Source organism: Gastrolobium bilobum, unplaced genomic scaffold (assembly GCF_033153095.1).
Source record: "Gastrolobium bilobum isolate Gb01-03AN ecotype WA unplaced genomic scaffold, APGP_CSIRO_Gbil_v1 utg6012, whole genome shotgun sequence".
Lineage (NCBI taxonomy): Eukaryota > Viridiplantae > Streptophyta > Magnoliopsida > Fabales > Fabaceae > Gastrolobium > Gastrolobium bilobum.
The window spans coordinates 299,979-325,864 of NW_026898430.1; the positions used below are offsets into that span (position 1 = coordinate 299,979).

General features: G+C 37.6%; 2 protein-coding genes across 3 annotated transcripts; one reads left to right on the top strand and one right to left on the bottom strand.

Annotated features, from left to right (window-relative positions):
- The first annotated feature begins 4,945 nt into the window (after positions 1-4,945).
- Positions 4,946-7,820, top strand: LOC133316284 (serine/arginine-rich splicing factor SR45a-like). Of its 2 annotated transcripts, none has more exons than XM_061518019.1 (7): positions 4,946-5,075; positions 5,581-5,606; positions 5,695-5,781; positions 5,918-6,014; positions 6,143-6,292; positions 6,781-6,844; positions 6,937-7,820. In XM_061518019.1, the coding sequence occupies exons 1-7, from the start codon at positions 5,073-5,075 to the stop codon at positions 7,557-7,559; spliced, it is 1,050 nt and encodes a 349-aa protein (XP_061374003.1). In that variant the 5' UTR covers positions 4,946-5,072; the 3' UTR covers positions 7,560-7,820. The 2 variants fall into 2 exon arrangements, with proteins under 2 accessions (XP_061374003.1, XP_061374002.1); XM_061518018.1 differs by having other exon boundaries at positions 4,947-5,075; positions 5,906-6,014.
- A 7,142-nt stretch (positions 7,821-14,962) lies between these two features.
- Positions 14,963-23,201, bottom strand: LOC133316273 (alpha-glucan phosphorylase, H isozyme). The gene is made up of 16 exons (XM_061518006.1): positions 23,004-23,201; positions 22,635-22,865; positions 21,806-21,985; positions 20,893-21,069; positions 20,716-20,801; positions 20,344-20,533; positions 20,124-20,216; positions 19,454-19,638; positions 19,209-19,326; positions 18,989-19,117; positions 18,000-18,218; positions 17,706-17,909; positions 17,171-17,329; positions 16,246-16,509; positions 15,962-16,152; positions 14,963-15,367 (listed from the first exon to the last, which is right to left on the bottom strand). The coding sequence occupies exons 2-16, from the start codon at positions 22,842-22,844 to the stop codon at positions 15,241-15,243; spliced, it is 2,532 nt and encodes an 843-aa protein (XP_061373990.1). The 5' UTR covers positions 22,845-22,865; positions 23,004-23,201; the 3' UTR covers positions 14,963-15,240.
- Positions 23,202-25,886: the final 2,685 nt, after the last annotated feature.

Sequence of the window (25,886 nt, forward strand, 5' to 3'; positions counted from 1 at the left end):
ATGACATCATAAATTTTACATTTTTTTCGCAACACGGAGTGATCGCATCAAGATTGTTGTTCATATGGCATCAGACGAGGCGCAGGGAGCATTCACTTACCGCCAGAAATATGACGAGGCCCTTCAGGCTATGTCTGCATTTGCTGAGTTTGGTAGACTGACAGACCCTAGAGAGCCTGCATCTCCGCCGACAGTGGAGCCGCTTCGTCCTGAGCGTCGTAGGCAGCGTGCATGCCACGAGGGATTGCCACTAAATCATCAGACTCCCGCAGCGGCTGATCGGCCTGTGCTTGTGCAGTCTCTTCCACCGCGTCCAGTCGGGCAGTTTTACGCACCTTCAGGTGGTCTGTCGCAGCCGTACTGGTGGCCTCCGCAGTTTTTCCCTCCCACGGGCGGTTCTGGGCAGCCTAGTGTCCCATCGTCGCAGTACGAGTACCCATGGTTTTCAGCACCGTCGCAATCGTATCCGAGATATCAGCAACATTTCAGTCAGTCGTTCCCAGGTCAGACCAGTGGACCATCCTATTCGCATGTTGAGCCTCATGCGCATGAGCATAACCACTTTCTAGGGTAGTCTAGTTCGCAGCCTGAGCCCGGTCTGGATGAGTTTACAGAGGATTACAGACCGACATTCGATTCACCTGCCGTCATGGCCACACCGCAGGCATATTCGACTGACTATCTTCAGTCACCTTTATCTGGTCCTACAGGTGTGGTTTCACAGGAGGATATTGCGGGGGTTTTGGACGATGTTGATGGGGACGAAGGATCCGAAGCAGCCATTGCAGTCGGAGGAGACGGTGGAGACGGCATCAAGCGTAACCCTGATAGACAGGCCAGGGAACGGTGTTTCTTGTCACCGTATGAGCATGACCAGGCACGTTGTGCCAAGTATCATGTGAGGAGGCGACAACAGTGACTTGCTGATTTATCATATGACTTTATATGTATTTACTGTTTTTATTTGGGTACTCATTCTATGTTTATGCATGTCAAATGTTTTTCCATTTATTACTGTTTCCTGGCTTTGATGTTATTCAAGCATCATGTGGCGGTATATGCAATGCAAGGGTCAATACGAAACAAGGATTAATTACCAACACGCACACGATAATATTCTTACTAAACAAGTTACAATCACTAAATTGGATAACAATGTACGATAATGAAATCAAATAAAAACATGCATAATTAAATACATTACAAAAAACACGTGACAACACGCAGGATGACAAGGTAACAACATTTCAACAAGTTTGTATCACACGATCACCTGACATTTATGTGCCTTGCAGGCGAGATGGACAACGACGTCTGTCATGGCCAACAACCCTACAATAACCACATCTTGCCTGCGTAGTCGCACCTTCGCGCTGATCCATTTCATTACGGATGCGGGTACTTTGCGGCCTACCTTTTTGACGTCTAAGTGAAACATCCGGGAGAATGGTTGGGCCTTGGCCGGGTGGGATGAAGTCTTCATTACCAATTGGGTACCATTGCTCGGAATATACCTGGCATTGATATGATGCACTATATGCATGATCAATGTATTGTAAGGGGTCATGGTTTCCTGATTTGCATGTTGCAATCACATGACTACATGGGTACCAAAAAGCAGTAAACTCACCACACTGACATACTCGATCAGCTAATGAAACCCACCATTTATTTCTGCCTCTATGAGTTCTTTGATTGTAAGACTCTTGAACTTCAAATCGTGTTTTATGTCTGTCATATGATGTAACAAAGTGTGCTGCAACATTTTGTTGGTTTTTAACGTATGAAACCCAGAACACTTTGGCGTAACGATTACCTTTGTCCATCTCTTCCCGAGCCTCCTGCCCGTGTGCCAAAAAGTATTGATTTAGCCTAGCGTATGTGATGCGCATCAAAGACGTGATTGGTAAGTTTCTGGCACCTTTAAGAATCTTGTTAACACACTCGGGCAAGTTTGTAGTCATGTGGCCAAATCGTCTTCCTTCAGCATCGTACAATATACTCCATTTTTCCTTCGAAATTCGATTAATCCATGTTGCAATTTGTGGGCTTGATTCTTTAAATTTTTCCAAACCAGCGTCAAAATCCAATCGCGATGTAGTGTAACCTGTGCATGACAACACATATTTGAAAATCAATTACATTAGTAATATACATACAATTGCTAACGATACAGGAAACATAGAGCAAGAACCATACCTAACTTCTCTAACTGCTTCTTCAACATGATATTTTTGAACTTATGATTGAAATTACTTGCCAAATGTCTTAGGCAAAAAACATGGTACACTTTGGGTGGTTGCCACCCTAAGTCAACATTATTGACGGCCATCAATATACCGATATGTCGATAAAAAAACAAGACATATTCCATCTTTCTGAGTCACATGGATCCGTAACATAGCCAAAATCTAGGACCAATTTTCAATATTCTCACAATTAACAACAACAAAAGCAACAGGCAGGACATAATTGTTACCGTCAATAGCTGTAGCAATCAATAACATTCTGCGGTATTTTCCATACAAATGTGTCCCATCGATCTGGAGCATAGGCTTGCAATAATTAAATGCATCACAATATTGTTTGAATGTCCAAAAAACCCTTTTGAACACCTTGTGCGATCCATCGAGACGACCATCAATCCTATGTTCACGTCCAGTTTATAAGAAGACCCTGGAGAAAACAATAACATATAATCCAACCATCTCGGCAGAAACGCGTACGACTTATCCCAATCCCCAAAGACCCTCACAATTGCCTTTTGCTTTGCTTTCCAGGCCTTTCTGTATGATATATGAAATCCTAAATTAGATGCAATCCTCTCCTGGATTAAGCCAATTTTTACGCTAGGCTCCTCACGTATCATTTATGCGATTTGACAAACAACAGCATATTAGCGTTACAAATACAATATTTATTTAAACATAGAGTTGTTGGTTGACTTACCGATGATCAATGAACAAATGGAACTAAAGTTAAGTTGTTTGTGATCATGTGAAAGTGTTTGACTAACACATGTATGGATGTTGTTCCGTATGCCTATTTCCATTCATGACCGCCTTTTTTAAGATATGCCCGCATCCTCCATGGACAACCATCATTGTGATTTTGACAAATCATGATCAGCCTTTTCGTATCACTTTTTAGCACGACAGTTGTGCGATTATTTGCCATACAATATTGTTTGATGGCCATTTGTACATCCTGCTTGCTTTCAAACTGCTGGTCCTTATAGAGCTCTTGACCCATTTGCTAGTTTGGTACTTAAGCCCCTTGCATGTCATCACACTCTTGATCGGGGTGTGCCCAGTTAATGTTCGTATAATGTGGTATTTGCGACCAAAATGGTACATTATCCTCTCCTGTTTGACACAAGTTCGCATGTCATTAGTAATACCATTTTAAAATAAAATAAAACTCAAACGGTAAATTACCTTACCTGCAGTAGGTGGTGGGTCATGCGTACCAACAATGCCCGGTGATGGAATCAGTTCAACTAATGCAGTAGACGGCTCCATTTCAAAATCACCATCAACGTCTGTATTCGACGAGTCACTGTCAGGGACTAGACCTTCATCAACCTCTTCCTCGGAACTATCAGTACACCACGACGGATCATACATGTCATTGGCAGGAATCACATCTAAAGGTTGTGTTATTGGGGGTGATGGTGGTGGAGGTGACACATGCATATCATCCAGATTTACTTGCGGCTCCCTGTTAATGTCTATGGAGTAACTGGTAGGGATGGAACTTTGAGTGGTTGCCTTTACACCGGTGTTTAGTTTCGCATACAACTCAATGTATTAGGACTATCCATGCTGTCGAAATGCATCAACTACTAGTGACACATCTTCATCCTCAACCACCTCCACAACAACCCATTGCACCGGGTTACCAGAAGCACATCTAGCAATCAGTCGGGACAGGGATTGACCTCATTGTAATCTCAACTTCTTGTATATGATTTTTTTCAGCTCGGTATATTTGCAACGCGGACTCATGCGGAACATCTTCGTATCTCCCTCAAACACTTTACCGTTCGGTCCAAAATATCTCCTCCCATTGTAATATAAAATACATATTACATCATTGTTACTCTCACTCATTTTATGTACTGAAATAGCAAAAAATAACAAACAAGTATGGATCCTTTAAAGGAAAACGCACGAGGATGACAAAGTGGGTTTGGAAGGGGATGGGGTGGGGTTTAAATAGCACTGAGTTCGTTACCTAGGCCAGCGAACTGTAACTGTCGGCAGATAGTTCACTTACCCATGCAGCGAACTTCTGGGGAGCTGCCACGTGGCACAGAGTTCGCTGCTGGGTCCAGCGAACTGTGTCAGTTGCTGCCACTTGGCACCTAGTTCGCTGGCCCAGTCAGCGAACTGTGTGCCAATTGACACATGACAATGAGTTCGCCTTGACCCCCAGCGAACTAGGTTCATGTCAGACACGTGGTACACTTAATTCGCTTTGGGTGACAACGAACTTGACATACGTTTCAGCATTTATTGCACCCAAGTTTGCCTGTGTTAGTAGCGAACTCATGAACCATCAGAGGCTGACACATCAGCATATATAGTTCGCTACAATGCCTAACGAACTTGCCTGTATGACAATTTGAAAAAAATGACTATTGACATGATATTTAGATAAATAAAATTGTGAAAAGTGACAAAATGGTCACTCTTTCAAGTGATTCAACGTATAATAGGATGGGCTGCAACATGTAGCATATCATGATTATGGATAATAATCTTCCGTCATGCCATGTGGCATTTTTCAGGGCCTAAAAATGCGGACACTTGAAACTTGTTTCGTGACAGAAGCTATTGGGCGACGGCCCACGAAGAATTCAAGCGTGTTTAATTATGGTTTGGCGTCCGCTTCTCCAGAAACTTCTCATAGAGGAATCACAACCTCACACTTCCTCTTCTATATAAACCACTTCTACCTTGGCACGTTCTTGCTTTCGAAACGCTACCCATTACGTGTCGTTTACCGAAACAGTTGTTGCTGATTCTCCATCTTCAAAGAAGGCGAGCCCTCGTGGTTTAACTGCTGCTATGGTAAGCTCGAATCTCATCCTCTCTTGGATATATGGAGAACCATCTCGTTGATTGCTTTTTCTGTTTCGTGAAATTTGTTTTAGAAATTGAAATTGTTCTTCGCACGGTTTTGAATTTTGCTGTTGTATCAGGGATTTCAATTTTTCTCAGAATCTCTTGAAATTGTTTTGCCTCAGTATTGGAGAGGATATATATATATATATATATATATATATATATATATATATATATATATATATATATATATATATATATACTACTTTTAGACAACTACGGTTGATGTTGATAATTCGTGTTTATGTATATATTATTGTTATGGTTAAATTGTAGAAGTTTAGATTACAAATCAATTATTGGAGATGTTATTTTTGATTTTATACACATGCAGGCTCAGCTATTTATGTGGATTGACATTGTCTGTTTATTAATAATTCATCAATGTTTATTATAGATAACTGATTTTTATTTTATTTTTTATTTTTGGGTGTTCGCTGAATTGATGCAGATGTCGTCGTATTCAAGAAGATCAAGGTTAGATGTTTGTTAAATGGTTAAATTTGCTATTCTGTTTGAAGTGGCATGCATTAATACTTATAGATGTTCTTTTTTCATCTGATAGGTATTCTCCTTCTCCTTCTCCATTCAAGCGGTATAGCAGGTCCGTGTCCAGGTCTCTTTCAAGGTCGAGGTCAAGAAGCCGTTCAAGGTAGGAGACTTTTCTTTTTCCCTGAATCTTTATTCTACATTTGTGAAATCTTGCTTCTTTGATATCATTTTTCATTATCTGAAATGCTTTAATGAACACGATTTGTTTTCTTCTCGTGATTTAGGAGCCCATCAAGAGATGTAGAAAATCCAGGAAACAATTTGTATGTGACAGGATTGTCTCCTAGGATCACCAAGAAAGAACTGGAGAGGCATTTTGCTGCTGAGGGAAAGGTATGCCCTTCGACCCATTATATACTTGTTGGTATTTCTAATTTAATAGTTGAAGTAGCTTAATGTTCGATAGAGATTTAAATATGTTGCCTCTCAACTTTTTCTTACTTGTGAGTTGCTTGTCTTAGGTGAAGGATGTACATCTGGTAGTTGATCCATGGACAAGGGAATCCCGTGGGTTTGGGTTTGTGACAATGGAGACACTTGAGGAAGCTGAACGATGCTTAAAGTATCTGAATCGGTCTGTACTTGAAGGGCGTGTCATCACTGTAGAGAAGGTATACTTTATGAGCAATATCTTATTTTTGGGCTCGGATAATGAAATGCTTTGGTTTTAGTTCAACTCCAATGCGTGGAAGATATATGATTAATTTACTCTTTAAGTTCTTCATAAGTTTTGAAAGTGTTGTGCTTCTTTCCATTTGAAGTTTCTGTGGCAGCCAGCAGGTTAGCTGTGTGAAGCAGCTCTTCATCAAACTCTCAAATCACAACTAAACAAACAAATCAAATACATCAACAAGTATCAGATCATTGGGGTTGTATGCCCTGCATTTCTCTCTCTCTCCTTGCATTTATATCTTGTTATTTCATCTTCACCTAATTTTTATGGTTCGTAATAGCCTTCTCTGACAATTGCATTGTTTTGATTTACTTTTTTGGGGTAAATATGTAATATTTTGATTTTATGTTACTTGTCATTACTTGCCTCATCCCGCATAGTACTACTGCCTTGTCCTCATGCTGTTTTTTTTTCCATTTACTGCAGGCTAGAAGACGACGTGGTCGAACCCCAACACCTGGGAAGTATCTAGGGCTGAGGACTATTCGCGGTGTGTATTGTTCTTTCCTGTGATATTATTATTTGTTGTTGACAAATATTCTCTATACTTATGTTTAATCCCTATTATCCTATTTCATATAGCACGTAGACGCTCCCCAAGCTACTCTCCTCGTCGGTCTCCCGGTTATTCTCCATACAGAAGAAGCTATAGTCGTTCACCATATTCTTCAGATCGTAGTAGGAGTCGTTCTTATTCTCCTGACTACCGACGGAGGAGGTCTTATTCTCCTGAATACCGGCGAAGGAGCTCATACTCTCCATACCACAGCCAGCACAGGTCATATTACGAGAGACGCAGGTCATATTACGATAGACGCAGGTCATATTCTAGGTCTCGCTCCCCTTATAGCAGGTCACCTGTAAGCATGCGTGACAGATCATACTCTCCCTATGACTCGAGATATGACTCACCTGATGATCACTACTACAGAAGGCACCGTTACAGGTCAGTCTCTCAAAGTGTCTCACCCAGGCCAAGGAGAAGGTCAAGAAGGAGCTATTCAAGAAGTGCCTCTCCTGTTCGAAGGAGGAGCTATTCACCTAGTGTTTCCCCCATGCCAAGGAAGAGTTATTCGAGAAGCTCTAAAAGAAGTGCTGGTTATTCGAAACGTAGGCATTCAAGAAGCCCAAGTGTGAGTGTGAGTGCAAGTTCAAGATCAGTATCAAGATCGAATACTCCTAGATCTGCCTCTCCTTCAACTTGAAATTTGTTGGACCGAGATCCGGCTTGACATCTTAGGGTTATAGTTGGTATTGGTGTGAAGAGGATATATGTAGTTATAGATTAGATGTGAGTATTTCGTTTTAGTTTTGTTCAGGACTAGTATCGAGAGGCCTTAATGCATGCTATTTCGTTGTTAGCTTTAGCGCTCAGGACTTGCATCAAGACACCTAATGCATGCTACTTTATTTTACTATCATCTCTATAATATCATGGGTGCTGTGTTGCGCTGTTGCTGTTAGTATAGATGATACGATCATGCGTTTCTATTGGTTTGGTTGCATTTTACTTTATTTTTGCTTGTGCTTTTTACAATCATCTCGTTTTTTTCTTTCTTTCCTGATTTCAGATTTTAATAAAAATATAGTGGATTACTTCATAATGTTGGTATGGTCACTCAAATATTTTTCCTGGTTTTAAGAGCTTAAATCCTTTATTCTAGATCGCTAATCGGACTATGTCCACTGAGTGGTGGGTTGAGTGTCCCTTCACGATATATTCTAACAAAAATTTCATACTGTTTGCTCTTATTCAAACGAATTGGAGGACTGAGAACGTTTTAAATTTGGGAATTGTTTTTCTTATTTTATATAAGATAAAACAATTTTCTTACAAAGTCAAATTTTATGTGGGATTCATTTTAATTTTTTTAATTTTTCCTATTCTCTCTTTTTTCTCTTCTTTTTGTGAGTGTAGGAATATTGTTCTTATTTTTGTAAAATAAAAAAATATCCCTCTAAATTTTCAGCATCAAAATGTCGGTTGCAATTACACTGTTTTGAATTGTGAATTGATGAGTTTATTTTATTATTTGAATATTTTATATTAAGAGAAAGTAAATTTTTTTTATCTATTATTTAGGATGTGGAAAGAACAATAAGACAAATTAATGAACGAGAAATTAGTTTTATTTTTATGCTTTTCAATTAAAAAGGATGAAAGATAATACTGGGTAGAAAAGAGAATGAATTTTGCTAAATTTTATTTCATATTATCTTGTTTTGAACAATACGAGGGGTAACTAATATTGAGCTGCTGCTGCTTTTTTTTTTTTTTTTTTTATCGATATGAATATGCCCCAAACCATCGGATTTTTAACTAATTTTAATCCATTTTGGTTACAAAAATTAATGAACAAGGAAAGGAATAAATAAGAAATTATTTTTATTTTATTTTTTCCGAATTAAAAAGAAAAATAATAGTAGATAGAAAAGAGAATAAATTTCATTAAATCTTATTTCATTATATCTTATCTTGAACAATATAAAGCGTAAGTGATATTAAGCTTTGATTTTTCTTTTTAAAAAATATATGCCCTAAAGCAACGAATTTTTAATTTAGCATAAACGTTCAAAAAAATGAGTTCGGTTTTGTTATCACAGACCAAAGCTAATGGTTGGGCTTAGATTTTAATAAAATTATTTTTAAAAGAATTTATGCTAAAAGAACTAATTTTTATTGTAGCTTAAATTTAATGAAGTATTTTTAAAATATTTAATTTGTATTTTGAAAGTTAGTTTAAAAGAATTTTTTATTTAGATAAGACAAAACAATTACTTTTAAAGATAAAATTAAATAAAAAGGTCTTCCACAACTCCATGAACTGATAAAATGATATTAAAATCAAAGTCAGTTTAATGATTAAATACTCGCTCTCGCCACTAATGAGATAAGTCCCGTCCAAATTGGTGAGCAAGATCTTGGCAACTTGGTTCCCTCAAATTCGGTTAAGCAGTCTTTGTGCGGGAGTCAATCAACAAGATCCTGATCTCGGATCTCGGCAATACCTCGGCCTGAACATCACCAGGTCGGGCAGCGCAGCGGAAAAATCAAAACAAAAACAGGAGAGAGAGAGAAGAAGAACACAACCAGATTTAACGTGGGAAAACCTTCTCCAATGAAGAAGTAAAAACCCACGGGACCTAGTCCAGATCAAAAAATCCACTATGAAAATAATGGTTACAAATAATCAAATACACCAATGTGGTGGTTAACTCAACCTCTCCAACAATGGTGATAATCAAACTACTCTAGAGATGTTTCACTCAAACTCTCTCTAGAGATCTCTCAAATGCAAAGCATAAAACTTTGCTCAAACAATCAAATAATTTTTCTCTCAAATCTGACCTATCCTCCACCCACAACTAATGAGTATATATAGAGGAGGTGGAAATTAGGGTTAGGGTTTTTAGGGAACCCCTCAAATGGGCTTGGCTTAGCATTGAAGAAGGAAGCCCAACAAATCTCCCCCTCCGACTTCAATGCGTCGGCTTCAGTATCAACCCGGCTCCTTCACAGCAGTCTTCAAATTTTCTTGCTGGAACTGGCTTTGTCATCATGTCGGACCAATTTTGGTCAGTGAGAACCTTGACGAGTTCGAGCTCACCACCTTCCACCACATCCCGGATCCAGTGATACCTCACATGAATATGCTTAGTGCGGGAGTGATAGGTTGAATTCTTCGCAAGATGGATTGTGCTTTGATTGTCACAACCCAGCTCGTACTTGTCTTGATCATGGCCGAGTTCCATGAGGAACTTCTTCATCCACAACATCTCTTTGCTTGCCTCAGTAGCGTCAATGTACTCAGCCTCAGTTGTAGATAGTGCAACACATTTCTGAAGTCTTTATTGCCAAGAGACAGCACCTCCGGCAAATCTCATCAAATATCCCGTCGTCGATTTTCTCGAGTCAGCGTCTCTCCCTAAATCAGAATTCGAGTAGCCTTGCAACTCGGCTTTGCCTTCTCCAAATCGGAGACATAAGTCGGTTGTACCTCGGAGGTACTTGAAGATCCACTTCACTGCTTCCCAGTGTTCTTTGCCGGGGTTTGACAAATACCGGCTTACCATTCCAACAGCATACGCCAAGTCGGGTCTAGTGCAAACCATTGCATACATCAAGCTTCCGACAGCGGATTGGTACGAGACTCATCATTTCATCTTTGTCTTCATCAGATCTCGGACATTGCTTCTGGTTCAGCTTTATGTGTCCGGCTAGGGGGGTGCTCACTGTTTTGGCTTTGTCCATGCTAAATCTCTTCAAAATCTTCTCAATATATTTCTCTTGACTCAGCCACAGTAGCTTCTTCTGTCTATCTCGGATGATCTTGATTCCGAGAATCTGCTTTGCAGGGCTGAGGTCCTTCATTGCGAAGGACGAGCTCAACGCCTTTTTCAGAGCGGCTATCCTCGATTTATCTTTCCCTACAATAAGCATGTCGTCAACATATAACAACAAAATCAGAAAATCTCCAGCCTCATACCTCTTCACAAATACGCAGTGGTCAGCTTCAGTCTTCTCAAACTTATGATCAATCATGAATTATTCAAATTTCTTGTACCACTGCCGATGTGCTTGCTTCAAGCCATAGAGGCTCTTCTTCAACCGACATACCAAATCTTCTTGGTCTGGAGCTTGGAATCCTTCAGGTTGCTCCATATATATTTCTTCTTCTAAGTCACCGTAAAGAAATACCGTCTTCACGTACATTTGTTCTACCTCGAGGTCCATCGAAGCCGCCATGGCTAACACGGTTCGGACCGAGGTCATTTTCACAACAGGAGAAAAATTCTCCTCAAAATCAACTCCTTTCTTCTGATTGCAGCCTTTCACTACAATCCCACGGGACCTATTTGTTCTTCAGAGCTCGTCTTCCTTCTGGCAACTCGGTCAGCTCATAAGCCTGATTCTCGTGCAGAGACTTCATCTCGTCTTGCATTTCCTTTTTCCATTCTTCTTTCTCTGAGCTCGTCACAGCCTCATCATAACTCTGAGGCTCACCGTCTTCAGCAACAACGGTGTATTCATCAGATGGGTATCTTGTAGAGGGTCTTCTTTCTCGAGTTGGATATCTCGGCTGTTCTTCAGCTTGAGAACCCGGTTCATCATTCACATCCCGGATCTCATCATCAACACGGACCTCAGTGTCTTGGTCATCTTCAGCTTGTTGCTGATCATCAATTTCTTCATTCTCTTGATTTTCTCCCCCTGCTTCAGCTCAGACAGGAGGGATGGGTTCTTCACGTCTGACAGTAACCCGGACTTTGGGCTTCGAGATGTCATGAATGTTCTCATGCTCATGAAAGATCACATCTCGGCTTCTCACGATCTTCTTATTGATTGGATCCCAAAGTTGGAACCCGAACTCACATCTCGGCGAACCAAGATAGATGCATTCTTTTGTCTTTGCATCAAGTTTGGCCCTTTCATCTTTAAGGATATGCACGAAAGCTCGGCATCCAAACACTTTCAGTTGATTATAGGCCGCTTTCCGACCTGTCCAGACTTCTTCTGGAATTTCTCCTTCAAGTGGCCGTGATGGTGAGAGGTTGATCAAGTCAACAACAGTTTTGACGGCTTCTCCCCAGAATGATTTCGGTAACCCGGCATTGGATAACATGCTTCGTACCTTCTCTTTAATAGTTCTATTCATCCGCTCAGCCAGTCCATTCAGCTGAGGTGTCTTGGGGGGCGTCTTCTCAAGTCGAATCCCGGCCGCTCTTGCAGTATGCATCAAATGGGCCGCAATACTCACCACCATTATCAGATCGGACCACCTTCAATTTCTTGCGAGTCTCCCTTTCAACCATTGCATGAAATTCTTCAAAGGATTGGAGTACCTGGTCTTTAGACTTCAACAAATATACCCACACTTTGCGGGAATGGTCATCAATAAATGAAACAAAGTACTGAGCTCCTCCAAGGGATCTTTCCGACATGGAGCAGACATCAGTATGGATGAGGTCAAGAATATACCTGCGTCGTCTAGGTTGATCCGGTCTCACAAAAGAAACCTGGTGCTGCTTTCCAGCTAGGCAGTGCGTGCAACTCTCCAACGCTTGGCCTTTCAACCCGGTCAGTAATCCCTTTTTGTTCAGGATCTATAGCCCTTTCTCGCTCATGTGGCCGAGGTGCTTGTGCCATAGCTCCAAGCTAGGTTCATCTCGGACAGAATTGGCTTCTCCGCCATTGATCTTTCCTTGCATCACGTACAAGGAGCCTTCCTTCTTACCTCGAGCCACGACCAAGTTTCCCTTGGCCAGCTTCCATCTCACACTACCGAAGTAGTTCACTAACCCGACATCATCAAGTTTTCCTACCGAGATTAGGTTCAAACGCATGTCAGGAACATGCCTTACATCTTTCAACACAAGTCGACATCCGACATCCATGGTCAGAGTTACATCACCGACACCAACAATCTTGCTGGTCACTTGATTTCCCATCTTCACGACTCCAAAATCACCACCTCGGTAAGAGGAGAAAAAACCTTTGTGTGGAGTAATGCGGAAGGAGGCACCAGAGTCAACAATCCAAGTGCAGTCATTATATGCAACATTCAAATAATTATCCTCACCAAGGAGGAATATCTCGGCATCAGGGTTGGCAGCCACCGCAGTGGTGCTCTTGTCTTCCCTCTTTTTGGGAATAATCTGATCCGGCTTCACAGAGCCGTTCTTCTCATCATTCTGCAGGGTCCAGCAGTCTGGCTTCTTGTGACTTGTCTTTCCACAGTAAAAGCACTTCAACTCATATTTCGGCTTTAACCGACCTCTGGACTTGTCTCGTCTGTCACGACCTCTACCTCGGCTTTTGCTTCTACCGCGGGAGTCGGATTTCCCTTTGTTCTCAGCAACGTTGGCCTCAGACGTACTCGAAGTACCTCGTTCTCTTCTCCTGGATTCTTCGCCCAGGAGGCTGTCTGTCATGACATCCATCTTCAATTTTCCATCCGGAGTCGAGTTATTCAGGGTCACCACCAGAGTATCCCAGCTTTCTGGCAGCGAGCTCAACAGCAGCAATGCCTGCAATTCTTCATCAATTTTCATATCAGCCTTTGACAGCTGATTCACAATACCTTTGTAGGTGTTCAGGTGTTCAATCATGCTCATGCCGTCTTTGTATTCAAGCTTAACAAGTCGGCGAACCAGGTGTTCTTTATTCCTGGGAGTCTTCTTCTGAATCATGGACTCTAGCTTCGTCCACAACTCATACGCGTTCGTGAATTCGGACACGTGCTCAAAGAGGCTTTTATCAATATATTTCCTGATCGTGGCTACCTCCTTCCGACTCAGGATCTCCCACTCCTTATCAGTTTTGCCTGCCGGTCTCTCATCAAGGATAATGGGCTCATGCAGATCTTTGTAGTAGAGATGATCTTCCATCATCGGTCTCCAATAAGTGAAGTTGTCTGCGGTCAACTTGAACATATCTCCATAATGAGTTATGCCACTGGTCTCCATCTCGTCTCCCTCATAACCCGTCGAACTCGGGCTCTGATACCACTGTTGGCAACTCGGTTCCCTCAAACTCGGTTAAGCAGTCTTTGTGCGGAAGTCAATCAACAAGATCCTGATCTCGGATCTCGGCAATACCTCGGCCTGAACTTCACCAGGTCGGGCAGCGCAGTGGAAAAATCAAAACAAAAACAGGGGAGAGAGAGAAGAAGAACACAACCAGATTTAACGTGGGAAAACCTTCTCCAATGAAGAAGTAAAAACCCACGGGACCTAGTCCAGATCAAAAAATCCACTATGAAAATAATGGTTACAAATAATCAAATACACCAATGTGGTGATTAACTCAACCTCTCCAACAATGGTGATAATCAAACTACCCTAGAGATGTTTCACTCAAACTCTTTCTAGAGATCTCTCAAATGCAAAGCATAAAGCTTTGCTCAAACAATCAAATAATTTTTCTCCCAAATTTGTTCTCTCAAATCTGACCTAGCCTCCACCCACAACTAATGAGTATATATAGAGGAGGTGGAAATTAGGGTTAGGATTTTTAGGGAACCCCTCAAATGGGCTTGGGCTTAGCATTGAAGGAGGAAGCCCAACACAAGAAACCCAAAAAAAAAAAAAAAATTGCTAGAAAAAGAACGGCGCCATGTGAAGGATGTTCACTTTCAGTAGGTGAGTAACCAAACTCGTTCAATTATGGTACATTAATTCTTGCAGAAGCAAACAAACACATCAAAGGGTCAAAATCTAAAACATGTTTTGTATAGACAGATATAAAGTGAAGAGAGAAATTCCTGTTAGGCAGTTTTACCTAAAAATTTATTTAGTATAAAAATTCTTTTTACTTTGTATAGATTTCTATCACTTCTAAAAGTTACATTTGTCACCATTTCATGAATTGATTAGAAGCATTTGGAAAGTTATTTTTCTATATATTAGGTTAAGACTAATAATTAACTAAGTCCGCTAATATGTTTACTTTATTAGTTTATTAACAACTTGATGATTTGATTTAAATTTGAGTATTTATTAAAATTTTCTCCTTAGGCTAAACTAAAAAACAATAGCATTTAAACTTTCAAGGACAGGATATCATTCAAGAGAACCAGAGCAGTCCATTATAAAGATGAACAATAATACTCAATTTGGAAGGCTAAGCAAATTTCAGACATTAATTGAAAAATAAAATATTAAACTATAGATTTGCATATAGAAAGCTCTAGCTGTCAGAAGCAGATGGGTTGAGGGCACTTACTATAAGAACAAGGTTGAAACCAGATATGGCATACTTAACAGGAAGCTAAAAATCTTTCTCATTCACTCTTTATACAGTGAATTCTTTTTATTCATTTCTTTTTACTTATCATTATTTGTGCTATACAGAGACTTGAATGCAAGGGATATCCCAGCTGAAATTTATGGTACACGGCACTCTTGTATATTCCAAATTTCCTTGGCATACTGAGCAATTGTCCTGTCACTGCTGAACTTTCCACTCCCAGCAGTGCTTAAGATAGACATTTTTAGCCACCTTTTCCTATCACTGCATGCAAAACACACACATAAAAGATATAAAAATCAAACCACTCCCCATTAAATTAAACCCTGACTAGCGAGGACAGGAGTGACGACAATCCTTGTACGCAACTTTATTCTCGCATATTTACAAAGAGGTTGTTTCCAGAATTCAAACCCACGATTTATACTTAGAACAACTTAAAAGTTTTAGGGCTACCAATCCATTCATGACTACACAATACTTTTTTTTTTCCTATAACTATCCTGGCAGGGGTAGCAACCTATTAATATTGGGCTATGTGGTTCTGTCACCATTAAAACCTCATAATTAATGGATGAAAATTGTCAAAGTCAACTTTAAAGTAAGCTTCCCCTATGAAAATTTGCGGATAAGGCTAACCTAGTAGGGATGAATGAGGTTAAGATCAAGCACTAACAGTTTGACTAAACCACTTTATAAGCATGCTGTAAGTTCAAACATTAATTTTTGAAATGTTGTTTAGAAATTTTGCTTTAACAAAGTAACATGTTGAATTATGCAACTTTGCAAAAAAGGTTTTATTTCAACCACAAAGGTAGAGGAAACTAAGACGTGAAATGTAGAGAAATTGGATCTTACCGATATGCTTCGTCTACTCTTGCCTGAGCATCCATGTAGCTTGGGAAGTCATAACCAACAAGAAAGTAATCACCACGGCCGTAACCAGAATTTCCTTCCAAAGACTCAAGCATGGTGCTATAGTCATAGCTTCCGAACACCCCACTTCGAATAAACTTTTTTGCCTCTTCAAACCGAGGATCAGGTTTGAACTATAAATCAAAAAAGTGGTAATGTTAGGAAACCTTTTTGTGGAAAATTTGAAAATTTAAAGTTCACAACTTAGAATGAATGTATCTGCATACCAGTCCCTTCTCCCTTTCCTTCCTCAGTCTAGGGACATCTTCTGCTGTTGCACCAAAGAGGAAAAAATTCTCCTCACCAATCTCCTCCCTGATTTCTACATTAGCTCCATCCAAGGTACCTATTATAAGGCACCCATTCAAAGCAAATTTCATGTTGCTTGTGCCACTTGCTTCCATGCCTGCAGTGCTAATATGCTGGGATAGCTCACTCCCTGGAATCAGCACCTCTGCAACAGACACATTGTAATTTGGGACAAACACAACCTGAAAAAAGTGTTAAGTAAGAAGATATTAGATTTTGTTCTTCAATAAGCATAATATTCAGTAATTTATCTCTATTACACATTACTATACAATGTAAGTATTCCCATAGACATGTATGTATGTGCCCATGATTAGTCAAGTAATCAAGCATAAATAATATTAAGAATCCAGGTCTAGTTCCACAGACCCCAAGGTTTCCCTCATTCGATTCCTCTTCTACCAAATAACTTATCAGATTGTAGGAAACTAATGAAAAACGTTCCTACTGTGGCCTATAAATTGCTTCCAGTAGCAAGCAAGTTAAAAAAAATAAGATAATCATAAACATTTATTGCAATTGATTGTGAAAATATACATATATGTCTTCCCCAAGCACTGGGACAGAAAAGTGGAGCTTTGGCGAATTATGCCGCTGCTAAATAAAGGAATCATAAACTGACAGGAGATATGGTATAACATTAAATTTCTTTTGCTTTTGGTACACATAATCAATTTTAAGGGCCTGACATGAAACCATTAGCAATAACTTTAATGCTCTCCATCATTATAAGCAGATAGGTACGATACTTTATGAACAAAGCACTTGGTATCTTAAGTTTTTCAACTTTTAAAAACAAAGGCACTAATGTTATCTAGAAAGTTAATACAAAATTTAAGTTACCTTCAAGTAGCTATTGATCTCAGGATCACTGTTGACAACAGCACCAACATCATTCACCAGCCTGACTATTATTTTAGCATTTGTGTATGTTGCAAATGCCTTTCCTCCAAACATCACAGTGCGCGGAGTTGTATTTTTTCGCTCTTCAGGGCTCATCTCCTATTACAGATTAGTTATAAGGGCTATATTCAGTACAGACCATATCTTTTGTATAATCCTATGATCTTTTAGAAAATACAGTGACAGTATCTCCTAGATGAAAGCAGATGAAATATCATTAGAGACAGTGTTGAGATGAATTAGCATGAGACATCAAGCCAGACTAAGCATAGTGTCTAAATATTAATGTATAGAAAAAAAGAAAGAAAAAGAAAGAAAGAAGAAGCTAAAATAGCTGCTTAGGTGCAAGATACAGACATAGTTAACCATGACTCACTATGAACACAGGTTAAAAGTGTTAACAAAAAATATTCGTAAATTGGAACAATGAGCATTTCACAAATTTACTTTGTCAAACAGTGGGCTGAGTTTATACCTTTAACTTCTTGTATCTATAAATCACACCAAGAATATTTAGTAGCTGCCTCTTGTATTCATGGATACGCTTGACTTGAATGTCAAATAGACTATCTGGGTCAATGCTCTCCCCTGTCACCTGCAGAACATACTGTGCTAAGCGCTGCTTATTAGCCATCTTTGCAGACAGCCATTCTTCTTGTAGATCTTCATTGTCAGCAAACTATAGGGGAAAAACACCAAGAATTGAATGTGAGAATGCTGCAATAATTGGAATCAGTTAGTTACAGAGAAGAAGCATCCAGGCACTCACCTTTCGAAGACCCGTTAATAAGTCAAGATTGGTTACCCATTGATCAGTTTTTAACCACTTAGTGATTATGCTGCTTAGCTCGGGACTGCAAAAACGGAGCCATCTTCGAGGTGTAATGCCATTGGTTTTATTTTGGAACTTTGTTGGCCATATTGAAACATAATTTGCAAATAATTCTGACTTCAATATATCACTATGTAACTGGGCAACACCATTCACCTACAAAGAGATATAAACTTCAATTGAACTCAATTGCACAAATATAAAAAAAAACAGGGTTACAGAAAAAAATAATAATAATAAAAATATAGGATATCAAGGAAATGGTCATCTAGACCCATAAATGACTGTTTTTTTATATTCCTTATTTTAGACAACATAATTTATTTATAATTTTTAGACAACTGCACTGACAATCATTAATTCTTGGATTACAACTTTTACCTTGCAAGAGCTTTTCTGTTAGATGAATGGTTGGAAGAGATAATAGAGGATAAACAAGTCACATTTTAACATATCTTTTTCTATAAAACATAACATTTGAATAGAGCATTACGGTATTCATTTAACCGAGATTCTTTGCTTCCAAGAACAAAGATGCCTTCATAAGATTAATATACATTAACATAATGTGCTTGCCAGAGTAAAACCTTAATAAGATTCTGATTTATATTGGTTTCAAATGTTCAGTTTAACCTTTATTCCAATACCACTATTGGAATACAAAGTGAGTTTGGAGAAACAAGTGAACTGGAAAGGTATAACATTCGATTTAACCTAGCAGAGGTTCTTGCCTGTCAAGAAATTTTTAAGAAATTATATAACATGCGGTAAACGTAGTTGCTATAGTAACACTGTAACTGGAATTTGATTTACAGTTGTTCAAAAACATTCAGTTGGATGTTTTTCCTAAAACAGTATTGGAACAAGAATATGGTAAGATGGATGAGACCGTTCTTTTGTTGAGTTCAAATCAGTGCACCACTTACCGCATGAGAAGCAACCACGCACAAATTTGCCATCCGAACTACTGGCTTTTGGGGATTATTATCCAAGATACATATGGTGGAAAGCTCACTCTCAAGGTCCAATCGGGTTGTATTTATCATTGCAGTGAACTGCAAGAATTTTATTATTTCCACATTGAAATATATCAGTACACCTTTCATGGAGTTTATCGAAGAGAAACAAGGAAGGTGAACAACTTACTCTCTTGTCTATTTCTTCTATGATTTCCATATGGCGAGGAAGCAATTTCCACATAACAGATTGAGACCATTTCTCCAGCGCTTCAGGGAGGACAGTATGATTAGTGTAAGCAATTGTCCTGGACGAGATATAGATCGCATTTTAGCAGGAAGATAACAGTAATTCACTATAAACATTGATGGGCCATGGAAGAACGAAAAATGGAAAATAACCATTTATTGCAACAATTTCTACAATTTACCGACCTTGTTGTCACATCCCATGCTTCATCCCATCCAAGCCCTTCATCATCCATAAGTAAACGCATTAACTCTGGTATTGCAAGGGTTGGGTGAGTATCATTCAATTGTACAGCAACTTTTGTCGGGAACTCAGACCAGTTCCAAGGTCCCTTCCCTTGTCTCCTCTCCTTAAATCGGGCAATTATGTCCTGTAATTTTTATCCGAGATAGGAGTGGACAATAGCAAGAATAACATGTCAAAAAAAGGAGGTAACGAAATTTCTCATTGGTATTTGGCAACAACAAATGATGTAACTATGGTCCCGATCGATTATCATGTTAAAATTATCCATAGCATTGAAACCAGAATACATTCTTTTTTACATAAAAAAAATATGGGTTGTCAGCTAAGGCATTCATTAAGAGAAGTTCCAATAGAAACTAAAACATGTTTATTACATCAATTGACTTAGGGAGGATAGAGAATTGGTGATAATATCTCTCAAACTTAAAAATGAAGGTGACCTAGACTTTGAATTAAGAAGACAACACCAAACCAGCATAATATGATCATTTACCTTCCACTACTGCTAAATGTTTCAATCCAAACTTCCTATTAGGAAGGAGCACAAACAACTATAACATAAAGAACACTTAAAATGAAAAGGAAATTTATGAGGTGGGTTTAACTTACTTGGAGTGATGCACTGCAGAGAAAGAATTGCTGCTTCAGCCGTAGAAGTTTTCCACCTTCTGTAGCATCCCCAGGGTATAAAACTGCACAAATCTAAACATACAAAATTAATATATAACTGCTTCACAAAATGTTTGATTTATTTTTACAAGGACCAAGGGCAATGGGGAGGGGATAATGGGGGTCGGAGAGATAAAAATAAAAATTCAGTGATACCAACCTGTTGAGATCGTGCATGAAGCACTGAAGCAGATTCATGTTGGCCATCATTAAACAAAAACAAATCAAAATCCACAGCACAGGCCTTTGCTTCCCAGAGGCGAAGACTGATGGTGTTCTTGGTTTGGTATCCTGGAATTGGCACATCATAAGCCAGCGCATGCACAACCTCTCCTCCAACCCATTTTCGGCTGGCATACACAACAAACCATAAGTACTTTTATATCATTGTATCTGAATAAAGTAAAGCTTGTTTTACATTTCAATTAAGGTCAAAGGGAAAAAGACATTGACTCTAACTATCATAGATAGTCATATATCAAAGCAGCCTAAAACTGATTTTATAAAGGTAACTCAGCAGATTTACACTTACCTTCCATTAGGATTAACTTCAACTTGACCAAAGAATCTGATGGGGTACAAAATGTCATGCCTCACAACTTCCCAGGGGCTAAACTTCTGTTTAGTTTTCATTTGATTTTATAAATTAGTATCCCATAAAATACGTGATAAAGTGCCCAAGATCTAAAAGAAAGGAAATAAGTCAAACCTCAAGCCAGTCCTCCGCAACTTCCCCCTGCCCTTCTCTGGTGATTCTCTGCTTAAATAGCCCATATCTATACCTCAAACCATACCCCCAAGCAGGCAAATTTAGTGTTGCCATGGAATCCAGAAAGCAAGAAGCAAGCCTACCAAGACCACCATTTCCTAGTGCTGCATCTTTCTCCTGCAAAGGTTCAAGTTGAAGGGTCCAGCAATTTTTATATACTAGATATCAAAATCAATCATAGAGATAAAGCAATGTAGACTTTTTAGGAGAAGCTTTCTTTCTGAAAAATGAAAGTTGAATTTATTACAATTATTCCATGGTGATTAAAACACAAATAGAAATCATTTGAATCATGTAAAATATTTGGAAGAATTCCCTCACAGTTTATATATGAGTTACATAATTTGACAACACAAAAATAGCATAAGGTAACTGATTACTTATATTAGACTATTTACCCATCTATATATATATTTTTTCTTTTCGAACTTTTCAACACGTAATGTTTGCTTCAAATTTGCATGATTTTACATTGTTGAGACATTTCCTGAAAAAAAAAGCACAAACAAACCACTCTTTCCCATAAATCATGTTTTATTTCTTTTGATTAATAAATGCTTGTTGTTGGAGATATATGTGCCACCAGCTAATAACTTAAGATATTAGGTGACTTGGCATGGTATTGAAGTCTCTATGTGTGATGAAGTTGTTAAGAGTACAACGCTTGTTGCCCCATTCTTCATAATAAAATAGAACTATAGCACAAGGTAAAGTGAGCCTGTGTGCTTTCAGGAGAGTTGACCCTTGACATTTGGTTTGAAATTCAATGATTTTATATGGATTGGGGTAATTTCATGACAATAGGCTCTAGAGAAAAATGTATTTCACATAAAGGTTGCAATTTTTTAATTACCTGCTCCGCTATTTCTTCAAGTTCAAGCCCAAATTTGCGTAAAGCATCGGCATATGCATCTTGGATATTCAAATTTCCAATAGCATTAGTCAAAGCACGACCTTGAAGGAACTCCATTGATAAGTAGTAAGTTTGCTTCGGATCAACTTTGTGAAAATGAAGGTATGTTTCATTCCATTGCTGAAATAGTTATTGTCAATGTACAATAACAGCATTAGTCCTATCCAAACAAACAATACAAGTATACTAACTAGGACTTGAATCAGTAGTGAGGAAAGAACAAACTCTTTATGAAATTTCAAAAACATTTAATTTATGTAACACAATTTAAATCCCCTTTATTTATGTAGGTTTTATCTTAAATAAATTCCGAAGAAATGATTCACTACTTGCTCCTTATTAATAACAAATAGCAACCAACATTCATTAATGTGTCTGAAATCCAGGTCAACTCAAGTTACTGAATTGAGCTGTCCCATGAAGAAGTATAAAAAAGGTTCACAACTTCACACACACACACACACACACACACACACTACCATACACTGAAACACTGGAATTGGTAGCATGGCCAATTTGTTGTCCTAGATCTATCTGTCACAAAAGACGCTTATTTTGATGAAAGTTGACCCTCAATTGCTATTAAGATATAAACATCAACAATTACCATAATACCTATAACAATACCATGAAAGTTAAATGCATGCATATTGCTATAGGAAGAGTAAAGCTAACTGTATATGAATTAAACACTATTAACTCAAAAATGATTATTCAAAACTAAATCACGGGCATAGACATCCCAATTCCAAGAAGCATATCATCAAACCTTAATGAGACGATCACGAACACTCTCTGCAGTAGCATAGTAAGCTTGTTCCAGCTCAAACTTGAAAGGGGAAAAATGAGGACTGAACTGAGCATGATAACTGATATTGGACGCAATCTCATCAGGCTTTTCAGCCAATGGATGTGCCACTGCTGGAACTTTGGCAGAAACACCACCATCTCCTCCATTAGCCTCTAATGTAGCAGCCATTTCCAACTCCTTATCTTACTCCTGTTAGGAAAAAAGAAGAAGAAAAAAAAACAAATTTTTCCACCACCCACTTAATCAAATTGTCACAAAAATAGAAACTTTATGGAGTAACAATCAAAATAATAAAAAACAAAAGCACCCCAAGTGAGAGAAAACTACCACTTCCAACTTCAAAATGTAATCTCTCTATGAAGCTCAGGAATTTAAGAAATGGGCAAGTGGGAAAAATAAGATATTAATAAGCAGAAAGAAAAAAAATCTGGGTGGGGAAGCAATGGTGAAGATATTTGAAGGAATGCTATTGCTAAGCCACAAAAGAGAATAAGATGATATGATGCCAAATGATGCCTCAAGGGAGAGCCATAAAGTGCAAAGAGACAGAGAGATAGAAAAAGAGAGGGTTTTTTTTGGAGTGAGTGAATGGTAAGTGAACGATGGAAAGAAAAGAAGAAAAATATCAATGAAGATGGGATTTTTTTGTCTTTGCAACTTGGGAAGTTGACATAAAGAGAGTGAAGGAAGCAAGAGTCACATGAATGAATATGGGTTAGATTTAACGTTGGGATGGCAAAGCATTGGGAACAGATAGTTTTGGAACGGTGAGAAGAATGACACGTGCTCGCTTTCATTGGAAGCGGTAACAACATGCACATGTTGCTGATTTGCTCTTTAATAATAAGCTACCAATCTTAGGTTAAAATATAATTTTAATCATAAACTAATATTATTTTTAATTTGATTTTTTCATATGTTTTGATTATAATATTCAGGAGCAGGTTATATTTACAAATTTTTTTATTTACTATCTTCTCCCGAGAGAACACTAGGTTTCACTATGTTCTCACATGAGAAGATAGTATAATTTGTAAAAATTTGTCAAAAAAATTTGTATACGTATCCTTCCTCTAATAATTATTATTTTTACAATATTCTGTATCAAAGTTATAATATAATAAAATATAAAAATTAAATTGAAAATAAATATAATATATCAGAAATAAAAATATTGTATTTTTTAATTTCTATAGGAAAAAATATTTATCATTTTTTTGGTAAAAAAATATTTATCATTTTAAAGACACAAAATTATGTAATTTTAAATGAAATAACTGTATTTTTACGCATATTTATTAAATTTTTACATTCTCTTACCTTCATACTACTTTCTCTTTTTATCTTCTTCTTAATTTTGTATACAAGAGAGAATGTAAAATCAATAAATATATATCAAAATACAATTGTTACTCATTTCACTCAAATTAACATAATATCATGTTCTTTGAAACGATAAATATTTTTCTATTTTTGTATGTCACAACTATTATCAATTTTATTTTTATATTTCAAGTAATTTTGTTCATTTCATAGCGTTATCATAATAACAGAGGGTAGAAATGACATTAAAAGTGATTGTAAATAAAACAATTAAATCAATTTTTTTAAAGAGAATAAATTAAAAATAAATGTAACGTATGTTACCAAAAATCTATTAACCTAATATTTAGGTAATATGTTATTTTAGCAGAAAAATAGGATTATTATTGTTCTGTCATATTCTGTTTTTTTAATTGTAAATTTGTACAAAAAGAAATGAAAATGTGATTTCAAGAAATAATAATTAAGATTAAAATGAGATTACATAATATTTAATTAGAAAATCAAAGTATTAAATCAAGTTGTTTTAGCAATTTTCTAATTTGCTGTCCTTTTATGAGAAGGGTGCTGTTTTTATTTATTATGCAAACTCCCAAGTCAGGAAAAATTTGATACTTTATGTTTGGTATAAGATTAAGGCAAAATTCAGAGTTTACTAAAATTAAAATTTCATTTCATCATTAGGATAAAAAAATGTTTATAAAAAAGTAATTATTTTTAAAAATAAATTAATTCAGACACATGAAGGAGGATATTCTTACTACCAAAATTTTCTACTACTAACTTACTACCTATGTAATCACCATTGAATCAAAGAGAGAGAATGCTAAAAAATTTTTGAAAAAAGAGAAAATATTGATCCAATGGTGATTAGATAGGTAGTGAGTTGATAGTAGAAAATTTTGGTAGTAAGAATATCCATCCTCCACACACATACTTAATATTTACCTTTCAATGCTGGGCTTGCATATCAGTTGCACCTTTAGGGTTCATTTGGTGGACATGATAGGATAATGGTAGGATATGATATGGGCTGATAAGGGTAGGATATGATATGAGGCTGATAAGCCTATATCATATCCTGTGTTTGATGAGCAATTGATAGCAATCTGATAAAATTATGTAAAAGGAGAAAGGAGAAAGAAAAATCAAAATATAATGCAATAAATACAAATATATTGGGTAACGTGAGGATATATTGGGTAGCGTGGGGATAAATTGAGTATCCAATATTATTATCCTATCATGTTGAATCTTAACCTAACTCCCTCCATAGGATAAGAAATCATGTATTAGATAGGATAAAATGAGACAATAGGATAAGCTAATAATATCCTATTGACCCACCTAACAAGAGATAAAAATAGGATATGATAAGTTATCCTATCCTATTTTCTTTATCAGGTGCTCCAAACAGGCCCTTTAACATCAAAGACCATATACTAAACATTTTTTATTTTTATTTTTAAATTTCTCCACCTCCACTTGAGTCGGTAGGATTACAAAGGCGATAAATCTCTCTCTATCAAATTTTTAATATAATTGTATACCTAGGATTCAAACTCAAGATCACAATTAAGCAGGGGTATGCATGGAGCTGTTTATAACCGGTTTTGACAAAAACCAAACCGAACTGGTTTTAAACGGTTTGATTTTCAAACCGAACCGATTTTATTTTAAATCGGTTTCAAACTGGTTCCAAAACCGGTTTATGGTTCATAACCGATTTTGATTTTTAAAACCGGTTATGAACCATAAATCGGTTATCAAGTTCAAAATCGGTTTTTGATGAATTGTGCTATTTTTATAAGTAGTCGTTTGTTTCTCCCGGTTATAGGTAGTTGGCCAACTATTTCTTACAAGAATCTTCATTGTTTTGGAACTCTA